The sequence below is a fragment of the Pezoporus occidentalis genome, unplaced genomic scaffold, assembly GCF_034315485.1.
Source record: "Pezoporus occidentalis ecotype Australia unplaced genomic scaffold, CSIRO_AGI_Poc_V1 ctg93, whole genome shotgun sequence".
NCBI lineage: Eukaryota > Metazoa > Chordata > Aves > Psittaciformes > Psittacidae > Pezoporus > Pezoporus occidentalis.
In genome coordinates this window covers 6,042,072-6,066,390 of record NW_026916294.1, presented here as the reverse complement: position 1 = coordinate 6,066,390, position 24,319 = coordinate 6,042,072, and the positions used below count along the sequence as shown (strand labels likewise).

Below are 24,319 nucleotides of genomic sequence, written 5' to 3'. Positions count from 1 at the left end.
TTTCCTTGTTTTTAAGTATAATCTTTACTGATTAGTATTGTCCACCCTGAAGCTCATCGCACAAAATTGATCACGTATTACCTGTAGCAGAGATAGACTTCTTATACAGAAGGTCTGGATATTTTGCCCAAAGCTTTTTTTTCCCCCTTTCCTTCAATGGCACATAATCAGAACATAATAGTTTTGCCTCTGCACCAGCCACCACCACTTCTGTAGCTTCTCTTTAAAGGCATCAAACCTGGAGAAGGGCAGACTCTTTCATGTAGGGAAACTTCTTGCCTATGAAGTCAGTTTATTTCACATCCCATAAGTCTTCTTTTGGATACAGACTGACTGCTCTTTAGTGAATAACTTTTTAGTCATTCTTTGGCCTCAGAAAATTACCTTTGAAATGTTTCATGCAAGAGTATTCATTATGAACAATTAATGTACTGAAAACGTCAGCACCTCAAGAAGGCATTATATAAAAGATGAGTAAATTTATGTTCACACATCAAACTTCCTGTACTTTTCAGTCTTCTAAAATATATGCCTTACACTGTAGTACAATAGCTTATATGAATTTGATGACCCGAGTTGAACAATGTCAAAACTTGCCACCATAACTGTGTGTTTTAGAAAAGGAAAGCAATCATGTAAGGTTTTTTTCCCCTACCACTATTTTTAGGTAAGGCATCTGGCAGCTTGATAGTAATTCAAAGTACTTAAACTGGAACATCTCTTTACATATTTTTTAGTCAGAAGCCAAAAAAAATGGTTAAGAGGAAAATGCAGTCTGTAGAAACATTCATGCAAAGTGAGAAAAGTCTTCTGTATCAATTGAGGGGGTGAAAGGGTTGCTTGTACCCACTTAGCCTAACAGTTTTGTTGAGTTTTATGATGTGGAATAATCCAAATACAAACCTCTTCAACTCCTCCCCTTGACATGTGTATCTTTGATTGCTTCCCTTCATTTAGCGAGGTTTAAGTCTTAAAAGTGCTTCATGTTTCGCACTACAGTGCAAAGGCTCCAGAGTATGTTAATGATACTGCCAGCTAATTAAACAAATCCAGGAGCAGCAGATTCTAATCTAATTTGTAGTAACATGTAACATAACAGCATGGGCCACTTCATTTGGTCTGCACTGCTGGAAGGGAGATTAGAGCATAGGTCACTCTACATGACTTGTTGCAGTGACAGTAGAACATACCTCACTTGCCATGTCACAGCACCACACCTAGGAGAAAACAAGCAGAGAAGTTCAATGGCTGGTTCCTCCTCAGCAAGAACAAAGTCCACCAATAAACAGCAGAACCTCCAGCTCTGAGCTCTCCCAGTCATCCATCAACTTCCTTCTCTGGTTTACTGCAGTCACTCTTCCAGAACACAATCCAAGTGTCACATTTTTACTTTTTTAAGGGGAGAGGCATAAGAAGGCTTGTGCTCATGAGAAAAAGGTTTGTAGATTGGGCTTGGTTAATTTTTGGCTGACAGATTATTGTGAAGTTTAATACTGAATTAATAGTATTAATTTTAGACAAAAGTCATTAGAGTACAGATTAGGGAAATAAAATGCCAGCTGTGTTTCTCTCATACACTACAATAAGGAAAACATTGTTGGAATAGATCTGTATTTCAACTCAATTATATTTGGCAGGTCAATTAGAACCGCTCATTAACTAATACAAATATTTCTTCGAGTGTGCTACAATAATGGTTCTTTTCAATTTTCATCTCACAATATGAGTGATGAACAGCATGATTCTAATTAAAACCAACACCAAGCATTCCATTCCCCAATCATCATCTTCTTATGTTCCTTCACTGACTACTCTTCCACACCCCCAAAAATTTGACTCATAAGTCAGACTGCTACCTTCTTTCTCCCACACCTCACAGGTTGAGCATGGAAATAACATTACTACATAGTCCAACAGAGTGTCTTGCAATAGAACATAGCTGTCAAGACAGCCAGCCAGGCTGCCGAAACTCTGTGACTGGGATACGTACCCAGACATGTTCAGAGCTAGATCCCAGCACTGCGCTGCCACAACCCAGCACTGCCAGACATTGGCTGCTGCAACTAACATCATGTTGGCATGCAGTTTTACTACAGAACACTGAATCTCTTTATTCACTTACTACTAATAAAATGCCTAACTTCTTTTTTTCTTTTTTTTTTTTGTGAACAGATATGCTAATCCATACTGAAAGTTGTTCACACAAGTAGTGATATCAACAGAGATGTAAGTCTAAAAACCCCCAACCTGCATCAAGATGAGCCTGGTTTTGCCAGGCAACAATACAAGTCATTCACTGAATCACACACAACAATAAGATTGTCAATTTGATAAAAAAGGAAGACAAAGATCAGCTGTTAAGAAGCAAAGATTATAAAACAAACAATAAAAGCTGAACTTACTAACTTCTAGACAGCTAGCCTACCTATCTGAAACATGCACTTGCAACAACTGTCAATAGCTTAGAGCACAGAGACATTGCTTCCCTTCATCCCATTCGTAATAGGAAAATTCTCTAAAATATTAGGCTCATCTTGTCTTAACTCAAGTTTTCCTTCTAATCATTGGCTAACTGAGCCATGAAAACACATGATGATCTTCATTCTCCATTTTCCTCTTCTGCTTTGCTGTAAAGCAAGTCATAAAAACTTAAGCTGAGGAGCAAGAATACATGAGATTTTCAGTGACAGTAAACAGGAGTTGGTAGTACTAGACACAGACAAGTGGAGAAAAAAAAGACTTTTATTTCATATATTTAAAATAGTTTTGTAATGTGTCCTTACAATAAATACATATTCACCTATGCTATATAAATTTGAGAACTAGATCACACTGATGCTCATCACCAACAGTCAGTGGAGAGGATTTTACAGTGCTATTGATTTCATTTATACACAATCTTCTGAATGGATCTGTTCTCCATCTCTGCTTGTCAGCATAAAACTGATGAGATCAAGACATTAACTTTTAGGCAACTGGGAGAGGAGAGCATTTCCATACACAGCACAGTTACCCTTTATCAGTTAATTCGTGTGAATTCTTGGTTTTCTGTCCTTTGCATAATGAAAAGGTCATGTATCTTTTGGTATTTATGTTCACAAACTGAGTAATACATGGTCAAGACTGGAGAATACACACCTATAGGGCATATACCACACACTCAGCTAATGCAAGCATTCAGTTCCCTTCAACTGCCAAATCCTCAAGTCTTCCTCAAGGAAGCAGCCTACCACTCCACCACTGCCCTTGGCAAGCATAAACACCCATCATCTCCAGATTAGCTAGTTAGTGGCAAATACATACCGAAGACTCTTTACATAGATTGTCATCCTGAAAGTGAAACAAATCAATATTCCATATAAAACAGCCTTTACTCAAAGTCCTGGAGTCTCAAGATGGACAGGAATTAGACTAGATGGATTGAGACAGACTATGCTTCAACCAGCAATGCCACAGTGAAAGGCATTGAGGACAGTACAACAGCTGACCTACAGAGGACAAGAGAACAGAGTTCAGATCTCACCAGAGAAACAGGGTCATTGTGGAGACAAAACTGTCACAACCAAGCCTTTAACTGAGGTGATAATGATAGGATAGGAAAATGATCTAGAATAACCTAGGATGACAGCCAAGCAAAGATTCAAAAGTAGGCACCTGCAGCGTGCTACCCTGAAAATCTATTCTGTCAGCTGTCTTTAGCAAAATATTTTCTGGCACCAATTAGCTGACCCTGCTAGCTGAGGTGTAGGAATGGTTACATGTAAAACGGAGAACAAATAGAAGCAAATATGTCCCCACCGTGTGGATAACTGGAAAAAAACATGCAGCACTGGAGACAGTAATTCATAGATATTGACCTGTAAGACATTCCTTGTCTATTTATATGCCATTTGCCTTCACTTTGGAAGTCCAAAGCTCCGTGAAGCCACCAACCAACATCACCACCACGTGGCACTAAAGAGAAATGAACTGCTTAAAGTCATTAAAGTCTCTACTTGTGGGATCCCAAGTTGGTCATCTTTTAAGTACACAATGCCACCTGGTTAAACAGATAGCTCAAACAAGAAACCTAACGTGGTGCTTCAACAGCAGCAAAACAGATGTTTCAGCATAGCAGCTATTGCTGAGAGCATTCCAGTAAAACATCTAATTAAAGATGGTTTTCACCTGAAGGCCCAGGGAAATGCTGAAGGCATGCTTCCACAATCACAGTAAGCCAATCTGTATGCAGTTCAGATTCCTTCACCACACCGGGGCAATCCTTTCCCACCACTTTTCTGGGCTAACACTTGCACATGTGCCTGAAAAATTGCTGTGCTTTCAGCTGGATTAGTCTGCAGTCAGATTATCTCCTTGAGCAGCCTGTGCTGCTGCATAAATGCTAGCTGACAGAACAGAGGACAGGGTAAAGGCAGCAAGAAGATGCCTGGGAAGAGCAGGATTGCTTCTTAATAGCAATGACAGTTTAGACCCTAAGTACAAAACACTCCTCAAGACATTCAAAAACCCTTTCTAGGGAAATCTTTCAGTCACAAGGATAACTAGATATTTTCGACACACTCATTAGATAAACCATGACTGAGAAATCTGAGACTGAGATGGAGAAAATGGACCTAGACCCCTCTCTTCTAGCTGCCCAACCTAGAAGGAGCAAACTGGCAAGACACACACATACGACATGCTAAACTTTTTTCTGCATGAAGTTAATGGAAATGAGATTTCACAACCTTTCTGTATTTAAAGAACTCATCGGTAGAACAGGATATAGGTTTGGAGCAGGACATTTTAAAAGGCATTAGTCTTCCAGACAGCAAACCAAAAGCACTGTAGTATTCCTCATATTTTCCCTTTTTCAGTGTGAAGAACTCTTTCCCACCAGTCAACACAATCAGCTGTTAGTAGGGTAAAACTGTCAGATAATACAAATAGCTCCTACACCCACCTGCTCTCACAATTTGAAGTGAAGGCAATTGTACCACATGTAGTCACATGCTTATGGAGAGACTACAGACACTTTCAGTTTCTCATCTCCAGGACTGAAAGAAATACCGCTTCTCACTGCCAACCCTCCTCTGTATGGAGATACTGAATCCTATTAAGAAGCACCCTTTGGATGCTCTACAATGCTGCCAAGTTTGACACATCGAAAATGAAGACTGGGATTTCTCATGCTCATTTCAGATTTAGCTGCTCATCATGAAGGTAAAGCAAAGTGTCCTTATCTGCTCCTGACAATCTAGGCCCGTCTTGGATAACATCAAGGAGCATGAGAGCTTTGTAAAAATGGGAAGCTCAAAATCCCACTGAGAGATTTTGAAGGAAGAACCAAAAACTTCCCTAAAGAAGCCATTTTTCTCTCTTTGCTAGGTCTAAATCTGGACGCTGGCCCTCATAAAACTCCAGCCTCTTGGTATTAAACGGCTGATTTTTCCGGTTGGTGGTATTGGATGTACTTCTTGTAAACCTCTCTCACTAGGGGCCTCAATTCATTATGTTGAAAGATCTGCTCAGGCTGTATCCTCTCCAAGGCAATATAAGCAATACACACCAGCCACATCTGGGGGCAGGAAGCCCCAGCTCTAAAAACAGAACTTGTCATATGGACACACTGCTGATGCAATGAGCAGAACAAAAAGACTCCAAGAAACAAAAATTGAGCCCAAGACAAATTTGAAACTAGAAACTAACTAATTTGGGAAATTTCCTAAATCTGAGCCACAGATTTGAGAGGAACTACAAGTGTACAGCCCAAGCTTTTTAAATCTCTGTACAGTCATGTTTGAAAAGGAGTCATGCGAAACAAACCTTTAGTGAATGACAACCACTGAGCCAAAATATTTCATTATTATATTATGTCTAGACAGATCATTGAGGAGAATCATGCTATTTTGCCAGGTCCCCAGTAAAAAGGTGTGATTTATACCCAATACACTTTAATTCATTTTAGCAATGAAGCTTTGCATCAAGGAATAAGACTTGTTTGGGCTGGAAGGGACCTTAAAGCTCATCCAGTTCCAACCCCCTGCCATGGGGGCATGGACACCTCACACTAAACCATGTCACCCAAGGCTCTGCCTAACCCTCCACTAGACCAGGCTGTTCCAAGCCCCATCCAACCTGGCCTTGAACACTGCCAGGAATGGGGCAGCCACAGCTTCTCTGGGCAACCTGTGCCAATGCCTCATCACTCTTATAATAAAGAATTTCTTCTTAATGTCTAATCTAAATCTCCTCTCTGTTTAAAATCATTTCCCCTTGTCCTGTCACTACACATCTAAATTCAGTACAAGAGGACCAAGCCTGACAACTTCATTGGAGGACAGTGGTATCACTGGGAAAAAAAGGCTGAAAATATACAGTTCCACCTTCATGTCACAGATGGCATCCACACTAGCTCCTCAACATAAATTCCTGTAACTGACCATAGGCTGGTCCGCACAGTGACATCTCTGCCCCAGTGCTATCTTAAAATTGTCATCCAGGTTTCATCTCTAGTATAAGCTGTTGCTCCTGTCCCTCTGAGCTCCAGCCCTCTCAACACTCCTGATTTATAACCAGGACTGAACATACCATTTTCTCAAAATTTCATTGACACAAGGGTAGCTGCTGACCCCATTTCCCACATGCTCCCATGTACAACACATCAAGCTGCTCAAGCAAGTGTGATACCAAGCCCTGCTGCAAGCCTTCTTCTGACTTCCAGGTCCCAAGAGGGTTAGACCCTATGAGACAGCCCTGCAGCAGCCACAGCTCTGTGTTAACAGCCCACAGGACCACTCTCCCCATCCAGTGCTTCCCTCCTTGCTAGGCACCCAACAATATAAAACTGGGTGCTTTTCCCATCAGTTAACATCCCTCAGATGGACAGAGGCTTCATATCCCCTCTTCCTCCTCTGAAGATACTCCCCAAAAAATCTAGAAGGCAGGTGATGTGCATATATATCCATCTGGTTTATAGCAGGACAGACAATAACGCTTTAAAACTCAGACAGTATTCCTTCAGGGCTTTTTTTTTAGCAGTTAGCTTCATTTAAAAGAAAAAAAACCTGAGAAATGAAGTACCATTTGGGCTTCCAGAGCACTTTTGTTAGAGCAGAATCAAAATGAACATGTTAGATAAACATGCTGTAATAGTCATGTGAACTTACAGGAAACAACACACCTCTCCCCACCCTGAGGTCTTTCTTCTTTGTGCAGAAACCAGGTTGGTAGAGCAACAGAAAACATCCCAGCCACAGACATTCACCCAGAAGGCAACCCACTAAGATCAGCTAGCATCAAGCTAGATTTCGAGAGACATGGATCCCAGGTAAATGAAGGGGAGATTTAAGTCTTTTCTGTAAGAGTGGGAAGATTTAGCTGCATTATATGGGATGTAAAACACAACTAAGGAAGTCAGGGTCAGAGAAATCATAACAAAATGGCATTAATATTTGTGAGCTGCAAAGTAAGCAGGTTCAACCAGTTTTAGATATTGCTGTTTCTGAAAGGCCCACTTCTAAGCTTGAGAAACAACCCTCCGGGTTTAAGAATTTAAAGTCAGTAGTCCACATAGGATTCAGTTCTGAATCTTCAACGCAGTATTCTTAGTCCAGGGATATCTTAACAGCTTAAAAGATGGTCAGAAATAATATGCAAAAGTCTTATGCTTCTGCAAGCAGTAATGTGACACTGGAGAAAGCCTTAGATAAGGCCTCCTGTACCCTGAGTTCTATTCCTGGCCCTGTCAATAGCCTGTAAATGCTCTTGGGCAAGTCATTTCAGCCCTTTTTGCTTCAACTTTCATCTGTAAGGAGAGGGAGAGACATGTGGCTCCTTTGCGAAGCCACATGAACCGATTAAAAAGCACAATAAAAACTGACTTCTTGTCCTTCTTGGTCAAACCCATGAGCTAAAGGCACTGCAGCGGGCTTTGCGTAACAAAGTGCAACAATGCCCTCAAAATGTTTCTTGTTCTCTCACAAACATTAGGAAGCAAAACTAACTTACAGTAAAGTTACTGCACATTTTCCACTTAACTGCAAGCCAGCCATGTGGGGTTTCTTTCTTCAGGTTTTTTTTTTCCTAATTTGCAGTTTCTGAACAATCTTTAAATAGAGCTTTAGGCCATCACGTACAAGTTGAAGTCTGTTCTTTCTCACCTTTTGTGAGCCCCTTAGAAGCAATCCACAGATCACCATTCACTAAAATCTATTATCCTACACTTGTTTTGATCAACTGTTAAAGCAATACTCATATCCTTAGGACAAGGACCACAATTTACATGAAGCTGTCCCACATTCAAAGCATTTCTAACAGTCTCTGAAGCAAGGCTTTTCAGGTTGCTAGTAGGTATGTACATTAAAGGGAATAAAACTGTAGATTCCTGGAGTTCACCCTGGCCAGAAGCAGCCTTGCTGACATAACAGTTTACACTGCCCCACATCCGTTTGCCAATCCTACTTATTCCATGGTCCCACCATCTCTAGTCTCTCATCTATTCTCTACTGAGACTCTAGAAAAGGAATACTTACCTGTTCCACTATCTTGATCAGATCTTTAACTGCCTTTAGCGCAAGTCAGCTCCTCTCCCCTTCACCCTCACAAAGAGATGGCAAGCCCTATATCAGTATTTCCTTCACTATAACTCACACTACTTCTGTGAAGCGGCCTCATTAGCTACAAAGCTCTAACTATTCTATGTTAACACATAATTAATAAGTTATTGTTGTTATTGCTAAGCACTCTGTGGCATCCTTTCCTCCACAAAGAAGGAAGGTGATCTCTTCAAAGCAGCAGTCAACTCTCCATTTACATACAGAGAATCAAGTATCATTAGTGTTTAAATACATATACATTGAAGTTCAGTGCAGCCTAGAAGATAGTCTCAATATGATGAGCTAGCACTTGACAACTCTGCCAAAATTGCTTATGCTGTAAATGCTCCAAGCAAACTCTTTACCCAGGTCTGACGCCTCTCTGTTTATAATGTGAAGTTGTTCATGGGTCACCAAGAGGTGATTTGTGGCCAACATAACCAGTCTAGCAAGCATTTACATTGCAAACAGTTATGCAAAAAAATCACAGTATAGTTTAGATCCACTTCCCACCCCCTCTCTTCCCAACTTAAATAAGGAAAAAGCTGTCTTGACAAAGGCAAACTTATATTGCCAGCATGAACTGCACCCACATTCAGGAAAGGCTTATTAGCACATCATACAGGATAGCTTAAAGCATCTCCACAGCAGTCAATACAATGAAGCCTGAATGTTAGTTTGGACTCCCCGTGTCATTTTCATCATAGAACAGTTCTTTTCCTCCCAGAGGCTGTACAGAAACAGAGGCACAGGATGGCTAAGTATAACCTTTTAAAGACTGACTTGGGAGATGACATATTGGACCTGTTGTTTTCTCACATTTTTCTCAGTTACAGTAAGTTTTGCCAGATTCTCTCCATCATGTCCTTAACACAAGTTACCCCCTTAAGGAGTTAATGACAATAAGCATTTTGTTTGGGTTTTATTTTTTTTGGCCAAGTGGTCATTTGGGTTCAAACTAGTTCAAGATTTTTTAAGCAAGTCTAAAGCCTGCTCTGATTAAAGTTCTCAATAAAATTTTATCCAAGTCTTAGACACTTTAGATTCTTACGTGTTTTAGGTGGTAATGAGCTCACCATCCATCTTGATCCTTGAACAGGTTTTCAAAGACTTAAGTGTACTAAAAGTTTGGAGTACATCAATATTGAGCAATTTCAGGTAGCCTTGTGACACTAAGAATTCATTTGCTAGATCCTGGTAAAGAAAGCACAACCAAAACAATTCCACAGAAATGCAGTTAAACTACTAAAATACTGTGTTTTAAAGATTGTGGGTTTTTAATGATGTGAAAATCCTAAGCCATGACACTAAGTTCAGCAAGATTCTTGGATATGGTCACTGTTCCCATTCAAGAGTTAAAGCAGTTTCACAATGCTGCTATCAGAAGAAAAATATTTTTATGATACGTACTTGTACAGCTCTGTTCAGTACACTGGCCTGGTAATTGTTACTGATGCATAGAACAGATAGGGTTGGAAAGGACCTTAAGATCATCTAGTTCCAACCCACCTGCCATGGGCAGGGACAACTCACACTAGACAATGTCACCCAAGGCTCTGTCCAACCTGGCCTTGAATACCACCAGGGATGGAGCATTCACAGCCTCCCTGGGCAACCCATTCCAGTGCCTCACCACCCTTATAGTAAAGGACCTCCTCCTTATATCCAATCTAAACTTCACCTGTTTAAGTTTAAATCTGTTACCCCTTGTCCTATCATTACAGTCCCTAATGAAGAGTCCCTCCCCAGCATCTTTAACTGACAGAAACTAACTGCAGAGTGATGATATTTATTCTATGAGGTTCTTTTCACAAGTGCTTGCCTTTATTATTTCTTCTCCTGATACTAGAGATGTTAAGAATTGCTTTTCTCAGGCACAGAAAATAAGCCTCCACTGTTTCTCTAGTCATTCCTCAATGAAACAAAATACTAAGCGTAAGAAATGCTCCTTAACAGCTACTGTAAGCATTTTCATACGTTTATTTCTGGTCCAATATGAATTTAAAAGTACAATTTCACTATCATTTACTCTAGAGGAATAAACAAGTGGTTCTAAAGTTGTTTTTTTTTTAAGCTGTCATTTTCTATAGTTACACCTTCATTTGTCAGCTTTCAACAAGCTCCTGCCTAATGTATTTTTAATTGCAACTATTTATTTACATTTCATACCAGATAACACACTTTTGGTTCTCAGGAGCAGACACAAGCCCTAGTTCCACATATTCCACGGGGTCATTTTAAGCAGGACTACACACAAACCCACCTTTGAAGCATTAGAAGCAGGCTCCAAAGCAACCCTGTAAAGAGACCTTCCTTACTGCTTGGGTCTTGCCATCTATTTTATTAAGTAATTTCTGTAAAAGAAGAAGAGCACAGCTAACTTCAGCTGTGGCCTAAAAGCAGAAAAATTATTAAGCACCTATATGACAAACATAATAGAGCAGGAAAAGCTTCAATCATCTGGCTTGCCCAAGGCTGGTAGTACACTGCTACATCAGCAAAAGGTAACACTGACCAAAGAATAGGTAGATTCCCTGAGTGAAAAAATTGTTACCAACCAGCGAAGAAACAGTTAGTGCACATAAACCGAAGTAGGCCAGTACCCCCTGCCCAAGACGTCCCACGGCTGACCCCCGCTCCAGGCCGGCTACCCGGCCCACAGAGAGGCAGTGCCACCTGCCTCCCTCAGCAAACACGGCCTCACAGAGGTCCGCGGGCACTCAGGACCCGCCACGCTCCCTCTGCTGCCGGCCGGCTGCCCGCGGCGGCCCCGGCGGCACTCGCGGTGCGGAGCGGCCCGTGACAGGCACCCGAGCCACCCTCACAGAGCTCGCTCCCGCCGCCTGCCGGCCCGCCCCCTTGGCCTCAGGCGGATCCGGCGGCGCGGGGCCCTACCAGGCCCAGGCCCCGCGGCCGGCTCCCGCGGCTTCGCCTCACGCCCCCAGCACACGCCGCCATTGCCGCCTGCCTCACCCCACACGGCACAACCCCCCCGCGCCCTCCGCCCCGACCCTTTATATCCTGCTCCACCACCCCACCCCGCTCCGCGCCGCTCGCCCGCCCCTCCCCACCCCGCTCCCTATAGAAGCGGTGCGGGGATTGGCCGCGCAACCGCGGGCCGGCTGTGTGGGAAGCGGTGATTGGCGGAGTGCGGCCACCAGCGGCTGCCTCCCTGTGAGTGTGTGTCTCTGGCAGTGTCAATGGCTCCTCCTGCCACGGAGCAGCGACGGGCTTGAGACGGGCAGGACCGCGGGGCTCCTTTAAGAGAGGGATTTTCGGGGGGGCTGGGGACGGGGGCCGCGGTGTGATCGTCCCCCACAGCCAGCGCTCGGGAGAGCCAGCGGCCGGCGGCTCCTCTGCCTCTCGAGCGAGCCGGCGAGGAGGCGGCAGCGGCGGGACCCGCGCCTGGAGACTCTCCCCCCCCCCCCTCCTTCCCTGCTGCCCGCTGCTGCGAGGCGTCCGCCCCGGGGCTTCCTCCTTTCCCCCCTGTCCCCGACGAGGCACCGGTTGCCGGAGGATTCCCCCCCTCCCCTCCCGCCACCCACACGAGTCGGCAAATGAACTCGGTCCGAGCCGCCAACAGGAGACCCAGGCGAGTGTCCAGGCCGCGCCCGGTGCAGCAGCAGCAGGAGAGGAACAACGCCGCCGCCGCCGCCGGGGATCGGGGTAAGTCAGGCGCCGCCGCGCCGAGCGGGGGCCTGCGCGGGGTTTGCTGGCGGCGCGGGGCCCCGCCGCGCCCGGCCGGGCACCGGCAGGAAAAGCCCAGGCTGCTTCACCCCCTGGCTCCCGCTCAGGCCGCGCTTTGTTTGGCTTGGGCTCTGCCCCGACTCGGGGCCGCCGGGCCCTGCCGCCGAGCGGGAGGGAGGCGGGGGCTCGGCCCCTTCCCTGTCCCTGCTCCCACGCCTTCTGGGGAGGGAGGGAGCTGATCGCCACCGGCCCCCTCGGGAGCGGAACGGGGCGAACGACCCCCACCCCTCCCCGAACTCCCCGCCCCGTCCCCGGGGGCTGCGGGGAAGCCAGCCGGTGCCTCCCTGGGGGAGCGGCAAGCAGGGCCCCGGGGCCGGTGGAGGGGAGAGAAGGCGCGGGGGGAGCGGCGCCCGGGGGTCTGCGGACCTGGGAGGGGGGGCGGTGCAGCTTGCGCCGGCACCTTCTTCACCGCCGTCGGCGAAATGGTGTCCGGGGGCGGCGGCCCGGGTCTCGCCGGGCCCCGCGGCCCGCCGTGCCGCGCAATGTTTGCTGCGCAGTTCGGCTCCCGGGCTTCGGTTACAGCGCCCGGCGGGGGGGCGCAGGCCGCGGCTGATCGGCCATTTATTTAGCTCAGCAACCATCCCCGTCTGCCCCCGCCACGGCACCCGGCGGCCCCGGGCCGGCTTGAACGGAGCGGGGGGCTGCGGCCCCCAGCGCCTTAGCGCGGCCCGCCGGGTCCGCCCGCGCCGGTGGGGCTGGGGCCTAGCGTAAAAATGTTGACAATTCGGAGCTAATGGGGGAAAAGCACCATTGTCTGAGGGGATGAGGAAGCGGCGAGGTGCGATCCCTCCCCGAATGGAGCCCGGGTTGCCAGTGCAGGCGTACGGGGGGGGTGGTATGCAGAGGCTGGCGGCCCCTCAGCCCTGGCTCCGATGGCTCTCGGGGGTACGATGTGCGTGTGCTCCCTCTTGTACAGGGCTGGCTTTTTTCTTTCCCTTTTTTTTTTTTTTTTTTTTTTTTTGAAGGCGAGATGGGGGTGGGATTGGAGGAGACATTTTGCATGTCTTATCTGGTGGATTGGATTTTAATTTTTCATGCATTCGCTGTCACAACTCTGGCATGATAAAGGAGACTGATCCGTGGTGCAGTTTTAAGATGTACAAATGTCTTTTTAAAATCAAAAAGAAAGAAAAGGGAAAAAAAAAACCAACCCGCCTTCATTGTCATCTGAATGTCTTTTGTTTGAGTATCTAGGATATCACATCGAGAATGAGGTATTTTAACTACGGAGATGCATCGTGACTAACGTTTTAGTGCGTTTTAAGCCATCAAAACATTTTAAGCGAATGAAGTAAATTTAATCTGAGAAAGTATTTTTAATTCTCCATTCCTCCCCCCCCCCGCCCCGTCCCCTCCCTCCTCTTCCTTTCCCCGCCCCCTTTCCCCCCCCCCTCCATTGGTCAGAGCAAAGAATGTTACCCGGACCAGATTGCTGTGTATATAACCAGAGGATGTGATGTCTTATGCCCAATTATGGGTCTTGTGTAAACCTTCCAAAATCTTCAGTAATTGTATCATTAAAATGACTTCTCTGGTATATTGACATTTAAAAATTAAATTAAAAAAAAAAAAAAAACACAACAAAAATAAAACCCCAAAAGAACTTCCTCCTCTCAATGACATGCACTGAGGATTTTCATCATCAGTGTTCCATATACAGAATATAGACACTCTTTTCAACCCCCCAGTTTACTTTTAAACAGATGAAAATAAAACTTCTAAAAGGCATCCGGAAAGGTGTGCTTATGGATTAAATGCTATGATTATTCAGTTTTACCTTGGATGGCTTGTCTCAAGCTGTTCATATGTTATTAATTTGCTAAAGATACAGGCAGAAACTTTTTTTTTTCTCTTAAAATATGAGGCTGCAATTTCTTTGTATTATTCTGATGCTTTGTGGAACTCTATATTTACCTAATTTTATGTTATTTTTACACTGATCATTGCCATCTACCAAAATATGACAAAATATTATTACAAAATCAAGCGCCACAGATTGCAGGAATTACGGATGTTTTTTCTTGCGTTTTGAAGGTCAGTTGCGTTAGGTCTGACTTGCTCAGAAATGTATCAAACGGCATGAGGGTCTTTTGTCGTTAGCATTACATCTGCATTTGGGTTGTCTCTAGTGCAGTTCCTGTTCCTGGCTCAGAACTTCCAAGGTCTAATCCACTATATCTGGAAGCTAGTGCCAGTTTTACCTGTGACTTTGAGTGCTTTGTGCAGGGCTGTTACTGTAAAGGATGGTGAATAATGCTACTAAATTATAAACCAATATATTACGGTTAGACTGTACCACACAAGTCAGTGGTGACTTTTTTCACCTTTATTCCCAAGCAATGTAGGTCATCGCAAAATAAGGCTGCACAAAAATGCAGTGTAAGTTACTAGGAAATGGTTTCAATTAAACTCAGATTTAAATCTGTTAAAAAAGTTACTAGATGATGTGAGTGCAGCTGTGATTAAATGAAGAAAAAATATTATTTATTATAAATTTCTTTCCTCCTTCGTATTACAGCACAGCACTTATAAGTACATATGTCATTGAATGGAATTGCTAACGTAGCACGTAGTTAATCTGTGGAACTTCTTGTTTCATATCATGGAAGTAGATTGCTTAGTAAAAGGTGTACTAGGTCTTGAGGTTTATTTATTGTTTAATGCTGCATAAATACAGTGTTTTGCAACTGTGTAACAGCTGTTACGTTTTCACCACTGGGTAAAAATTGAGTTATGACTTCTGTTATTAATAAATAGATCACTAGGAAAAAAATGGTTTTATAGAAGTCATGAAAGGGCTTAAGTGTTCCTTATAAGGGTTTTAAGCATGCAAAGCTGTGATTTATACTGTCAAGCAATTCTCATTTAAATGTATTTTACATATGTAGTATGAGAAGATCTCATGAATGTATAATCATGGTATCTATATTATACATTGATAAACAGTGATTGTGTCCCTGTGATTGCAGATAACAAATTTTTCTTCCCCAAACTCACTGTGTTGTACAGGCAAGATGAGATGTCATCGGGATATACTTCCCAAGATGTTTTGCCTTATGTTCTGCTGTTCACACCTCCCTCCATCTAAATTAGCCACTCTAGCTACACTATGCCATTTCTGTTTTACCTTCTCCCTCCTGATCTCTCCCCGGTCACCAATGGGGTTGGCAGTGGTTTGTTCTGTGGTTTTGGAATTCTGCATGAAGGTTACAGAATAGACGGGTCCTTTCATTTTCTTTGGGACAATGGTCTACCCAAAAGAAATCTGGACTGCGTGATGTCTGTATTTAAATATGTCTGTGTTTGCTTATAGTGCTATTTTATTTTTCCCCTTGAGCATCCAGGTTTGGCTACGGCTTTAGGAAGAAGACAAGGTTAGGCAGTTATTTAAATAAATAAATAAATAAAAATCTTGTCCAGAGTGCAGCTAAAACTGTCAGCCTCGGAGCTGTCACACACGATTTTATTTTTTCTTGTTCCTGTTCTCAAAATAAGAACTACATAAGTGCCTGTGCGCTGCTTTTTAACATCAGAACATTACTGGATAGGCTACTAATGAGGTTCTGCACTTTATGTCCAGTATTAAGTGCTTTTAGGATGGGATCCTGTGTAGTACTGAATGCATAGCACCATGGCAGCTGCGTTTGTCACAATCCCGTGCGTTCCTTTTACGTGATGTCCATGTGACAAGGCAGGGAACTGGCTCCCGAGCTGCCTGTGCCAAACACTTAACTGATTGCCTTTTTTTTTTTTCCCCCAGGTTGATTTTTGGACAAGTGCCGGTTACAATGGGAGGGATAACAACTGAATGCCTGTGGGTGTGGTGGGACTGGCAGCACCAGTTTAGATTGGGTTAAGTTGGGTCAATACTTTTGGAGTTGGAGCGTATTTAATACATACAGCCTATAAATCTACCTTGCAAGTCTGTTTTTCCCCCAGTCTGTCTTCCAAAGAAAACAAGACTTTCACTGTCTGTCACTCTGCAGCCTCTGAACTTGCTAGCTCATTTCAACCCCATTTGACAAAGGGGTGTGAAGTTTTTAAGTTTTGTGGAAATTATTGGCAGGGCATAGGAAGAAGACAATGAGAGAAAGACATTTCTAACTTACACTCTCTACCCATGCCAAGAAGCAGAGACCAGCTGGCCTGTCAGCACACAAGGTAATTGAATTAGTCATTTGTCTGTAGAGGGCTCCAAGTACTGAGAGAAAGAGTAGGTTAGGCTGTGTTAAGACAAAAACATGTAGAAACTAAGCTCAAGTAGATTCCTTGCTCACAAGGCTTGAATTTTGTAATGTGGAGATAAATATCTCAGGAAAGTTAAAGAGTCTTTATTTGGCCCTATTTCAAGTGCATGTGTGTAAGCATGTGCATGATTATATTTATTTATTTTTATTATGTGCAACAAAATGCTTATATTGGCATGTGCTGGGCTGTAATAGTAACTGAATTAAACAACTCTTATTCTGAAGCAAATGCCCAGACTTGCATCAAAATAACTAAATTGGTTTCAGTTTTTATAGGATCATCCCTTATGGCAAGAAGACAAGAAGTCAGGCATCAGTTGCTCCAGGTGGAAGGAAATCTAATTCAGGCTTTTCTGTATTACTTGATAGAGAGTCCTGGGTTGGGAAGAGATATATTTACATACAGATATGTATTCCCTGTTTCTGCAGTGAAAAGTTTCCAGAGTCTTCCTTTCAGATAAAAGTTCAGAATCTATAAACTTGGTACTTCAAGAACAACTTCTGTTGCCCAGAGCTGGATTCCACATCATGAGTACAAAGGAGTGTCCGGGTACTTCTGTTGTCCTTCATGTAGTATAAGTGCCTAAATTTATGCTAAAGCTTTCTCTTTGATTTGGAGAGATCAAAATCAAGTGTATTTATTCTTGCTATACACAATAATATTCATTGCCTGTAGTTTTAGTATATTTTGGTAATTCATAAGACTGTTAGTTTCCCAGAAGTACCAAATATTTTTTAATTCGGTTAATGTGTTAAAAAAAAGACTTTGAGCCCGGTGGTTTAAGGAGAGGGATAATGAAGCCTCATGCATCTCTCTGATTGATCTGTTTTATATATATATATAAACAGAAGGTTATGCCCCTCTTCTGCTTGGGTGTTTCCTGGGAAGATCACAGTTAGACTGAGGTAGACTGAGGCTGCCCAACATGTGTCAGGCTTTTACTGCAGGTGTGCAGGGCATTAAGCGTAATAAACATTATGTGCACTGGATATGGAAGATTTAATGTCTACACATAGGGTTGGAGCTCTGTGAATGCTTTGTCAGCCCATCAGCTGACTGGGAATGTCAGGCTTAGGCAGCTTGCTTTACATCGGCAGTTTCCTCACCAGCATGGTAAATCTGGTGTGGCTGGCAAGTACTGAATTGGCAGTGCCTGTGCAGAATGACTGCTGTGTGCATGTGTCTGTGTCCAGCACAATGATTCTGCACATACACACAGTGGGATCATCATAGGGGCTGGCACTGCAGCAAGCACAACTCATTTGGCCAACCCTCCACCCTGGGTCCCTTCTGGAAGGGGAACGAGTATGCAGGTGTATTGAAATGTGGGTCACCTGTGGAAGCACTTAACTTCCTCCTGCAGCTTGTGGCTGTGAAGCATTTGGTTTGTTAGAAAGAGGAGGTAGTGTGGTTCTCTAGGATATCTAGATGTGCTGATTAAATGGATTTAGCCTTATGTATTATAACAGATGGTGTTGGAGAAGTAAATCAGGCCTGTGCATTGTGTGGACAATAAAAGCAAAGACAAGAGGAAAACATGACTGAATTAACAGGAATTGAGAAAATGAAAGGTTTGTTCAGTTGACTTTGTTGTTTCCTAATCTGCTAGCGTTTTCTGGTTGTTAAGTGCTTCTGTTTGTTTCTTGCTGATGTGTTTCTCTGTTTAGCACTTGAGTAGGAGGGGAGACATACTTGGTGATTTTTTTTTTTATCATTGTTCATGATATTAAGCTATAGTATCTGTATATAGCCTGGGTGATTTTTTTATTATTGTTCATGGTATTAAGCTATAGTATTTGTATACAGCCTGGGATGTTTGAGTCTTTCAGTTCTTGATTAAATGAGCAGGGGGGAAGAAAGCAAGCTAAAATATACAGTTAAATTAGAAAGCATCTATAAAAATCCTGCTTTTATAATATATTGTTACTTTTAAAAACGACTTAAATTCTTGTGAGAAGAGTGAGATCTAGATGTAGATTCTGAAGTAAAGATGATATGCTAGAGGTATCTTCCACTATTTTAAATTGTATTTCCTATTGGAAAGTTTAGTGGACTTCTTTTGAAGTGATTAAAATCTCTGAATCTGGAATACTTCTTAAAAGAAAGCTCACATAGTGGTTACTGTGTTTCTTCTCAATAACTAAGGTTTGTTGGTTATACTGCTGCTTGTTTCTAAAATGTTGTTCATCCATATGTAGAAGCTGGGAGGACACAGACAGGCAACAAATGACCACTTGCAAACCATGCGATTCTTCTAGGAGGCTTTTGGGGGCAATTTTTTTATGCTGTCCTTTGAGATACTTCCTTCAGCTGTATTTTGACAAGATAACTAAGTAATTTCAGAGCCCGGCTGCTAGAGGAAGGGGTCATCCCATTATTTCAGCCTCTAGCCCCACATTCTTATCCCCTGCCTTGTAGCTCCCTGAAGCAGATCCCCAGGGAAACTGAGCTTCCAAAGTAATCTGAATCTGCTTGTTTAGTGCTTTGAACTAGCCAACTGCAGAGTTTGATGAGTGTGTAAGAGAGGTGGTCATCAGGTGTACACAGCAGGGAGCGGGAGGAAGTGGGACTGCTCCTCGTCCTTGCAGGTAACCCTTAGACCAGCTTAGCTTTTGCGTGAGGCTGAAGCCTTGCACAGCGGCTGGCGATGCTCCTGTCCACTTGAGAGGAGCTCTCAAAATGTTGCCATGGCTCTGTTCTATGAGATGTGCTATGATACATACAATGAATCCTGCTGTTTGTTGTAACAGAAACCTGCAGTTTCCACTTGGTTGCCAGGTTTGCTGGGTCCCTCCTGATCTCTTAAATGTGAGAGCTTAGGCACTGCTTTGTTCCAGAAGCTGGAACTGCTTGCCTAGAAATGTTGCTGGGGCTCCTAGGTTTCTTTCTGTTAAGCAGCTGTATTTTCTTGAGTCTGCTCAGTTTATTCTGCAGAAGGCTGTGGATATATCATTCCAGTGCATGCCAGATATTACTAGTGTTCCAATGTCAAAATAATAATAGTGTTTATCATCTTGTGCAACTGGCTTTCTGTTCCAAAAACCTGATTCAGCTCTACCAGGTAAGTGCCAGTCTAGTGTCATTAGAAATTGTGTAAAGTTTTTCCTCAGTTTTTGTCCTGTTTGACTTTGTTGAGCATAGGTAGCTGTTTGGATGAGGGTTGGTTGTTTGATGATGGGTTTTGTAATTATTAGGGAAAATTGATTTTAAAAGAGTTAAACATTTTATCAGATACTGCTGTTGGGCAGGGAAGATACTGGGGGTGAACAGTAAAAGTAGATGTGGGTTGGTCTAGCTGTAAGTCACTGTAAGTATAGACCTCCTTATGTTCCAGAGAACTCTTTAGTTCTTAGCTCCCAAACACAGCATAAAGAAACAAGTACTCCTGGGAATGAGGTTTAGAAGCAAAAGCTTGGGTTTTGCTCTACTGTGAATTGCCATTACAAGGAAAAACCAACAGCCATACTTGGAATTATTACACTTGTTTTAAATAACCACTGTCCAGACCAGCAGAAGAGCTGATTTTGCAGTCTCATGGTCATGCTTTGTGCATGCCTTTATACCAAAGGACTGGTTAGCATTAATAGGTCATGTTACAGTAGCTGTTTCCTTTTGGTAGTCCCAGTTTGTAGTATTTGGAAACAGCCTGTTTACCTTAAGGGCTTTGATTTGTGGGTTCCCTTCTGTTGCTTTGTTTTTAGCTTACACATCTAGAAGTAATGGTTGGAGGGTTTAGTCTTCTTTATTTCTGTGAATAGGAATGAGTTTCAGCTGTGCAGCCAGTCAAAATTTCAAGCTATCTTCGTATTTGGACTGATTATTGCAGGATGACAGGTTACCATATGTCAGCTGATCTGTGGTATCTGATTCACAGTAATTGTTCATGTGTATGCTCTTAGTCTGTGGCAAATGGAAGGTAATTTGAGTTAGCTTGACCCTCTTTCATTACACTCTTTCAAGGCACTCCCTTCTCCACATGGATTGTTAGACCTGCTGGAGTGCCTTGGCTAAAACAATAATGCAGTTTCTGTCCCCAAGCTAGTTTGGGTGTATCTCTACAACAGCAAGATGAGGACTTCACCACAGTTTCCTTTATTGTTGCTTGTTTGAGTCTATACCTTGCTGAAAGAGGGATTACTACAAAGATGCTGCCCTGAAAATCAGTCAGATACTGCAATTGCCAGGTGTGTTTTTCTTCAGCAGAACTTAATGAAAGCTTTGTTAGCGCATTTTAAAACGCCACGAGTAAATAATTTATTTCACAGTATCCACATATAAGTGGGTTTTGCTTTGAGTTCTTTCAGAAGATGCTTGGTAGTTGAAATCATTCTAACACTGCTGTAATGCTTCTGGATGTTCTGATTCAAAGCACACTGAAATCCCAGCCAGCTGGAAGATTCCTGTTGACCACAAATGGCACTTGAATTTGATCTGAAAAGATGTGGAAGGTAAAACAATTGATTTCCTTTTTAGTGCTTAGTTCTTATTTGCAATTTGATTTTTGTGACAGTAAATACATAACTATTGATGAACCAGAATGGATAGCTATTAAAAATCTAAAATACTACTTGAATGCATATGGAGAAATACTTTTCAGTAGTTGGATATTGCTGCCTTGTTTTGGTGTCTTGCTGAATTTCTAAGGTTTCCAAAGAAAAACTCAGAATTGCTCTTGAATCTACCTCACTTCCCTTTTCCCACAGCTGAATCTGGTTAATTAATTACTGCACTACTGATCTTATGTGTATATGACAAACAAATAAAGCTTCTTCCCCATTTTTCATTCTTATTTGGCCAGTGAATGTTTAGGAGGTATTTTGGGCAATTTACAGTTCCCAAGCCTCTTGTACTTGGGAAAGTGAGTGGAAAAGTGTGACTTTTTTCTTTCTTGAAATTCAGATCCCTTCAGACATAGTCTTGGTGCAGACTTGCTGTAGTCCTTTGAGAAATAAATAGTTGTGAAAGTTTGTCAGTGTACCTTTTGTGAAAACTTAATGTTGCAGAAGCATAGGAAAGCTTATGATTTTAATAATTATTCTAAGAGCTGAGGGCAGCTCCTGTTGGAGTCCAGAGGAGGGCATGAAGATGCTCAGAGGACTGGAGCACCTCTCCTGTGAAGACAGAGTTGGGCTTGTTCAGCCTGGAGAAAATCTCTGGGGAGATATTAGAGCAGCTTCCACTACCTAAAGGGGGCTACAAGAAATATGGTGAAGGACGTTTTACAACAGCATGTAGTGAGAGATCAAGGGGTAATGGATTTAAACTGAAATGGCTTAGATTTAGATTAGGTATTAGGAAGTTCCTTACTGTGAGGGTGGTGAGACACTTACAGAGGTTGTCCAGAGATGCCGTGGCTGCCCCATCCCTGGCAGTGTTCAAGGCCAGGTTGGACAGGGCCTTGATCAACCTTGGCTAGTGGAAGTTGCCTCTGCCCATGGCAGAGGGGTTGGAACTGGCTGATATTTAAGGTCACTTCCAACCCAGACCAATCTGTGATTCTATGAAAATGGCTGCTTTGTAGCCAAATAAGCATTTCCTGACTATTAGGAAAACAAGAAACCAGAAAGATGACCCAAATGCTGTTGGGTCATCAGTTTAAATTGTGTGTAGTAGCTCTTCAAATTAATGGTTGCTATTTCCTTAAGTTGTTGCTGTCTTGAAGGAGGAAGGATAACAACTTTGTTTAGATGGTTGTTATGTTAGTCTTTAGCAAGATGTGACACTTCACCTTTCTCTGAAGATAGCAAGATCAGTGACCATCTCTTTTGGGATAAAGGTTCTGTCCCTTCACTTTCTTCAGCAGCCATTTAAATCAATTACTTAAACCAGAGTTTACTCTGGAATTTCACTCCATTTTGACCTGTATTGACAGCAGCTGCCCAAGTCAAGAGCAGGGAGTTGAGCTCCATCCATTGCGACCTCAGAAGCTGCAAGACTGAAGGTCTGAGGGTGATTGCAGTATATAAAAATGAGTAGTGCATTTTCCAGCACAGGAGAGTTGTTTTATTTGCATCCATTTGGTGCTTCCTCTCTGCTTCTAACTCTCTGAAAAGCTATATAGCAATTGAATATCTAAGGGATGTGATGCAGATGGTTGTTGAGAGAACCTCCCTCAACACAAGTTGTTCAGGCCTTTGGCTAGCTAAGCATCAATGGGAAGGAGGAGAGAAGTGCTTCGGGCTACTCTTGCTGTCTGTATGATTAGAAGAAGAATAGGTGTGATTGTGATAATGGGTAATACCTGAATGATTTCAGGTGCCCCTTGATAATGAGTTTAGACCCTTTTGTATCTTGTGAAATTTAGCAGTGGCTGCTTCTTGATCAGTAGCTTGTGATCAACAATCTGCTGATATGCTTGACAGCATCAGTGTGGATGCTGGCCCTTGTCAAATTTTACTTTAATTTAAAAGGTTTAAGTAACTGTAAAAGGCACACCTGAGCAGGTTCAGTGGGTGTCTAATGCAGCTCTGTTCTCAAATAAAGTCTGTGTTGATGTGATGCTGGATTTCCCTTTTTGTCTAAGTAACATTTGGACAGCTGAGTTTGTTAATGTTACAAGTGTTAAATATTAGAAAGGTGAATGTATTTTATCAGTTAAAAACAAAATAGCATTAATAGGTAATCTTAAAGGAAAATATTGGTCAGGCTGATGTTGAAATAAACACATTATCTTTTAAGGGCTTCTTGCTTTAGTATAGATATTAGCTATAGCTTCCAAAATACACAGGCTGAAAATAAAAAAAGCGAGTATAAAGGAAGTGTTAAGTTAATCTTTAACTTAATGGCCCCATCCCTGTCAGCGTTCAAGGCCAGGCTGGACAAGGCTTGGAGCAATCCAGTCTAGTGGAAGGTGTCCCTGCCCATTGCAGGGGGTTGGAACTCGATGAGCTTTGAGGTCTTTTCCAACCCAAACCATTCCATGACTTGATGAGTTGTAAAAATGTGGGGGGAAAGAAGAACAGAAAATGAATTTTAAAGCAAATTTTATTTGAAAATTTTAATATTGATACTTGGTAATCTAGTTTAAGATCCATTTCAGCATTTACCTGATTTTTCAGCCAATGTCTTTGTGGACAAGTTTTCCAAGAAACTGAAGATTTGAGTGTGCACTCTGCTGTGGGTTGCTCTTATGCTGATAAAATACAGTGGAAGTTGAAAATAGGTAGTGTATGAAAAAAAAATAATTTTAACTGTTTGAAAGGCCTACCAAGCAATACCTGCCGTTCACTGGTGCTGCAAGAGTGGGTTCATTGCTATGCTCCTGAGTAAATCCTAGCAGACTGACCGCATAGTTTGTTTCATTTATTTCAGTCACCTTAATGGCCAAGATCTCAGAGAGCACTAGGAGCTGCTGGTGTAATGTTTTTTGTGTGTAAGATTTAGAAAAATTAAACAGTTGCATGAAGTCAAGAACAGTAGCTCAAACACTGAACAGACTGTGAAATCCTGGTGAGTTTGGCACAGTGATTTCAGACTAAATATAGTTTGGGTGCCACCTTCCTTAGCAGCAAGGTTGGACTCCAGCATTCCTCTGGACAACCACTGTTGGCAAACAGTCTGTTGAAGTAGTACTGTAATGGTTGGGGAAGGCAGAAATATTCAACTGGTTTTGTCAGTTGAGTGGTAGAAATAATTACCACTTTCAACATGAGCAAGTTTTAAATAGTAAGAAAAACTGAAGAAATGCTCTGTGTTTAGTGTCTTTGTGTTGTTTTGATGTAGATGTAGTCACTAAAATGATGTGTATA

At 42.7% G+C, this 24,319-nt stretch overlaps 1 protein-coding gene and 1 long non-coding RNA gene across 5 annotated transcripts in view; one reads left to right on the top strand and one right to left on the bottom strand.

Moving 5' to 3' along the window:
* Positions 1–459: 459 nt before the first annotated feature.
* On the bottom strand, positions 460–11,208 carry LOC134157185 (uncharacterized). Of its 2 annotated transcripts, XR_009962225.1 has the most exons (3): positions 11,070–11,208; positions 10,840–11,036; positions 460–1,217 (listed from the first exon to the last, which is right to left on the bottom strand). It is a non-coding gene; the product is annotated as an uncharacterized LOC134157185 (long non-coding RNA). The 2 variants fall into 2 exon arrangements; XR_009962224.1 differs by having other exon boundaries at positions 10,840–11,167.
* A 497-nt stretch (positions 11,209–11,705) lies between these two features.
* Positions 11,706–24,319, top strand: part of FBXO11 (F-box protein 11) — a 76,856-nt gene continuing 64,242 nt past the window's right edge. For 2 of the 3 annotated variants that reach the window (XM_062605857.1, XM_062605856.1), the window contains exon 1: positions 11,706–12,242. In XM_062605857.1, the coding sequence (XP_062461841.1) occupies positions 12,134–12,242 (109 nt within the window). In that variant the 5' untranslated portion in view covers positions 11,706–12,133. Of the gene's footprint in view, positions 12,243–17,943; positions 18,143–24,319 lie in introns of those variants that run through there. The other variant, XM_062605858.1, reaches the window with a different exon arrangement.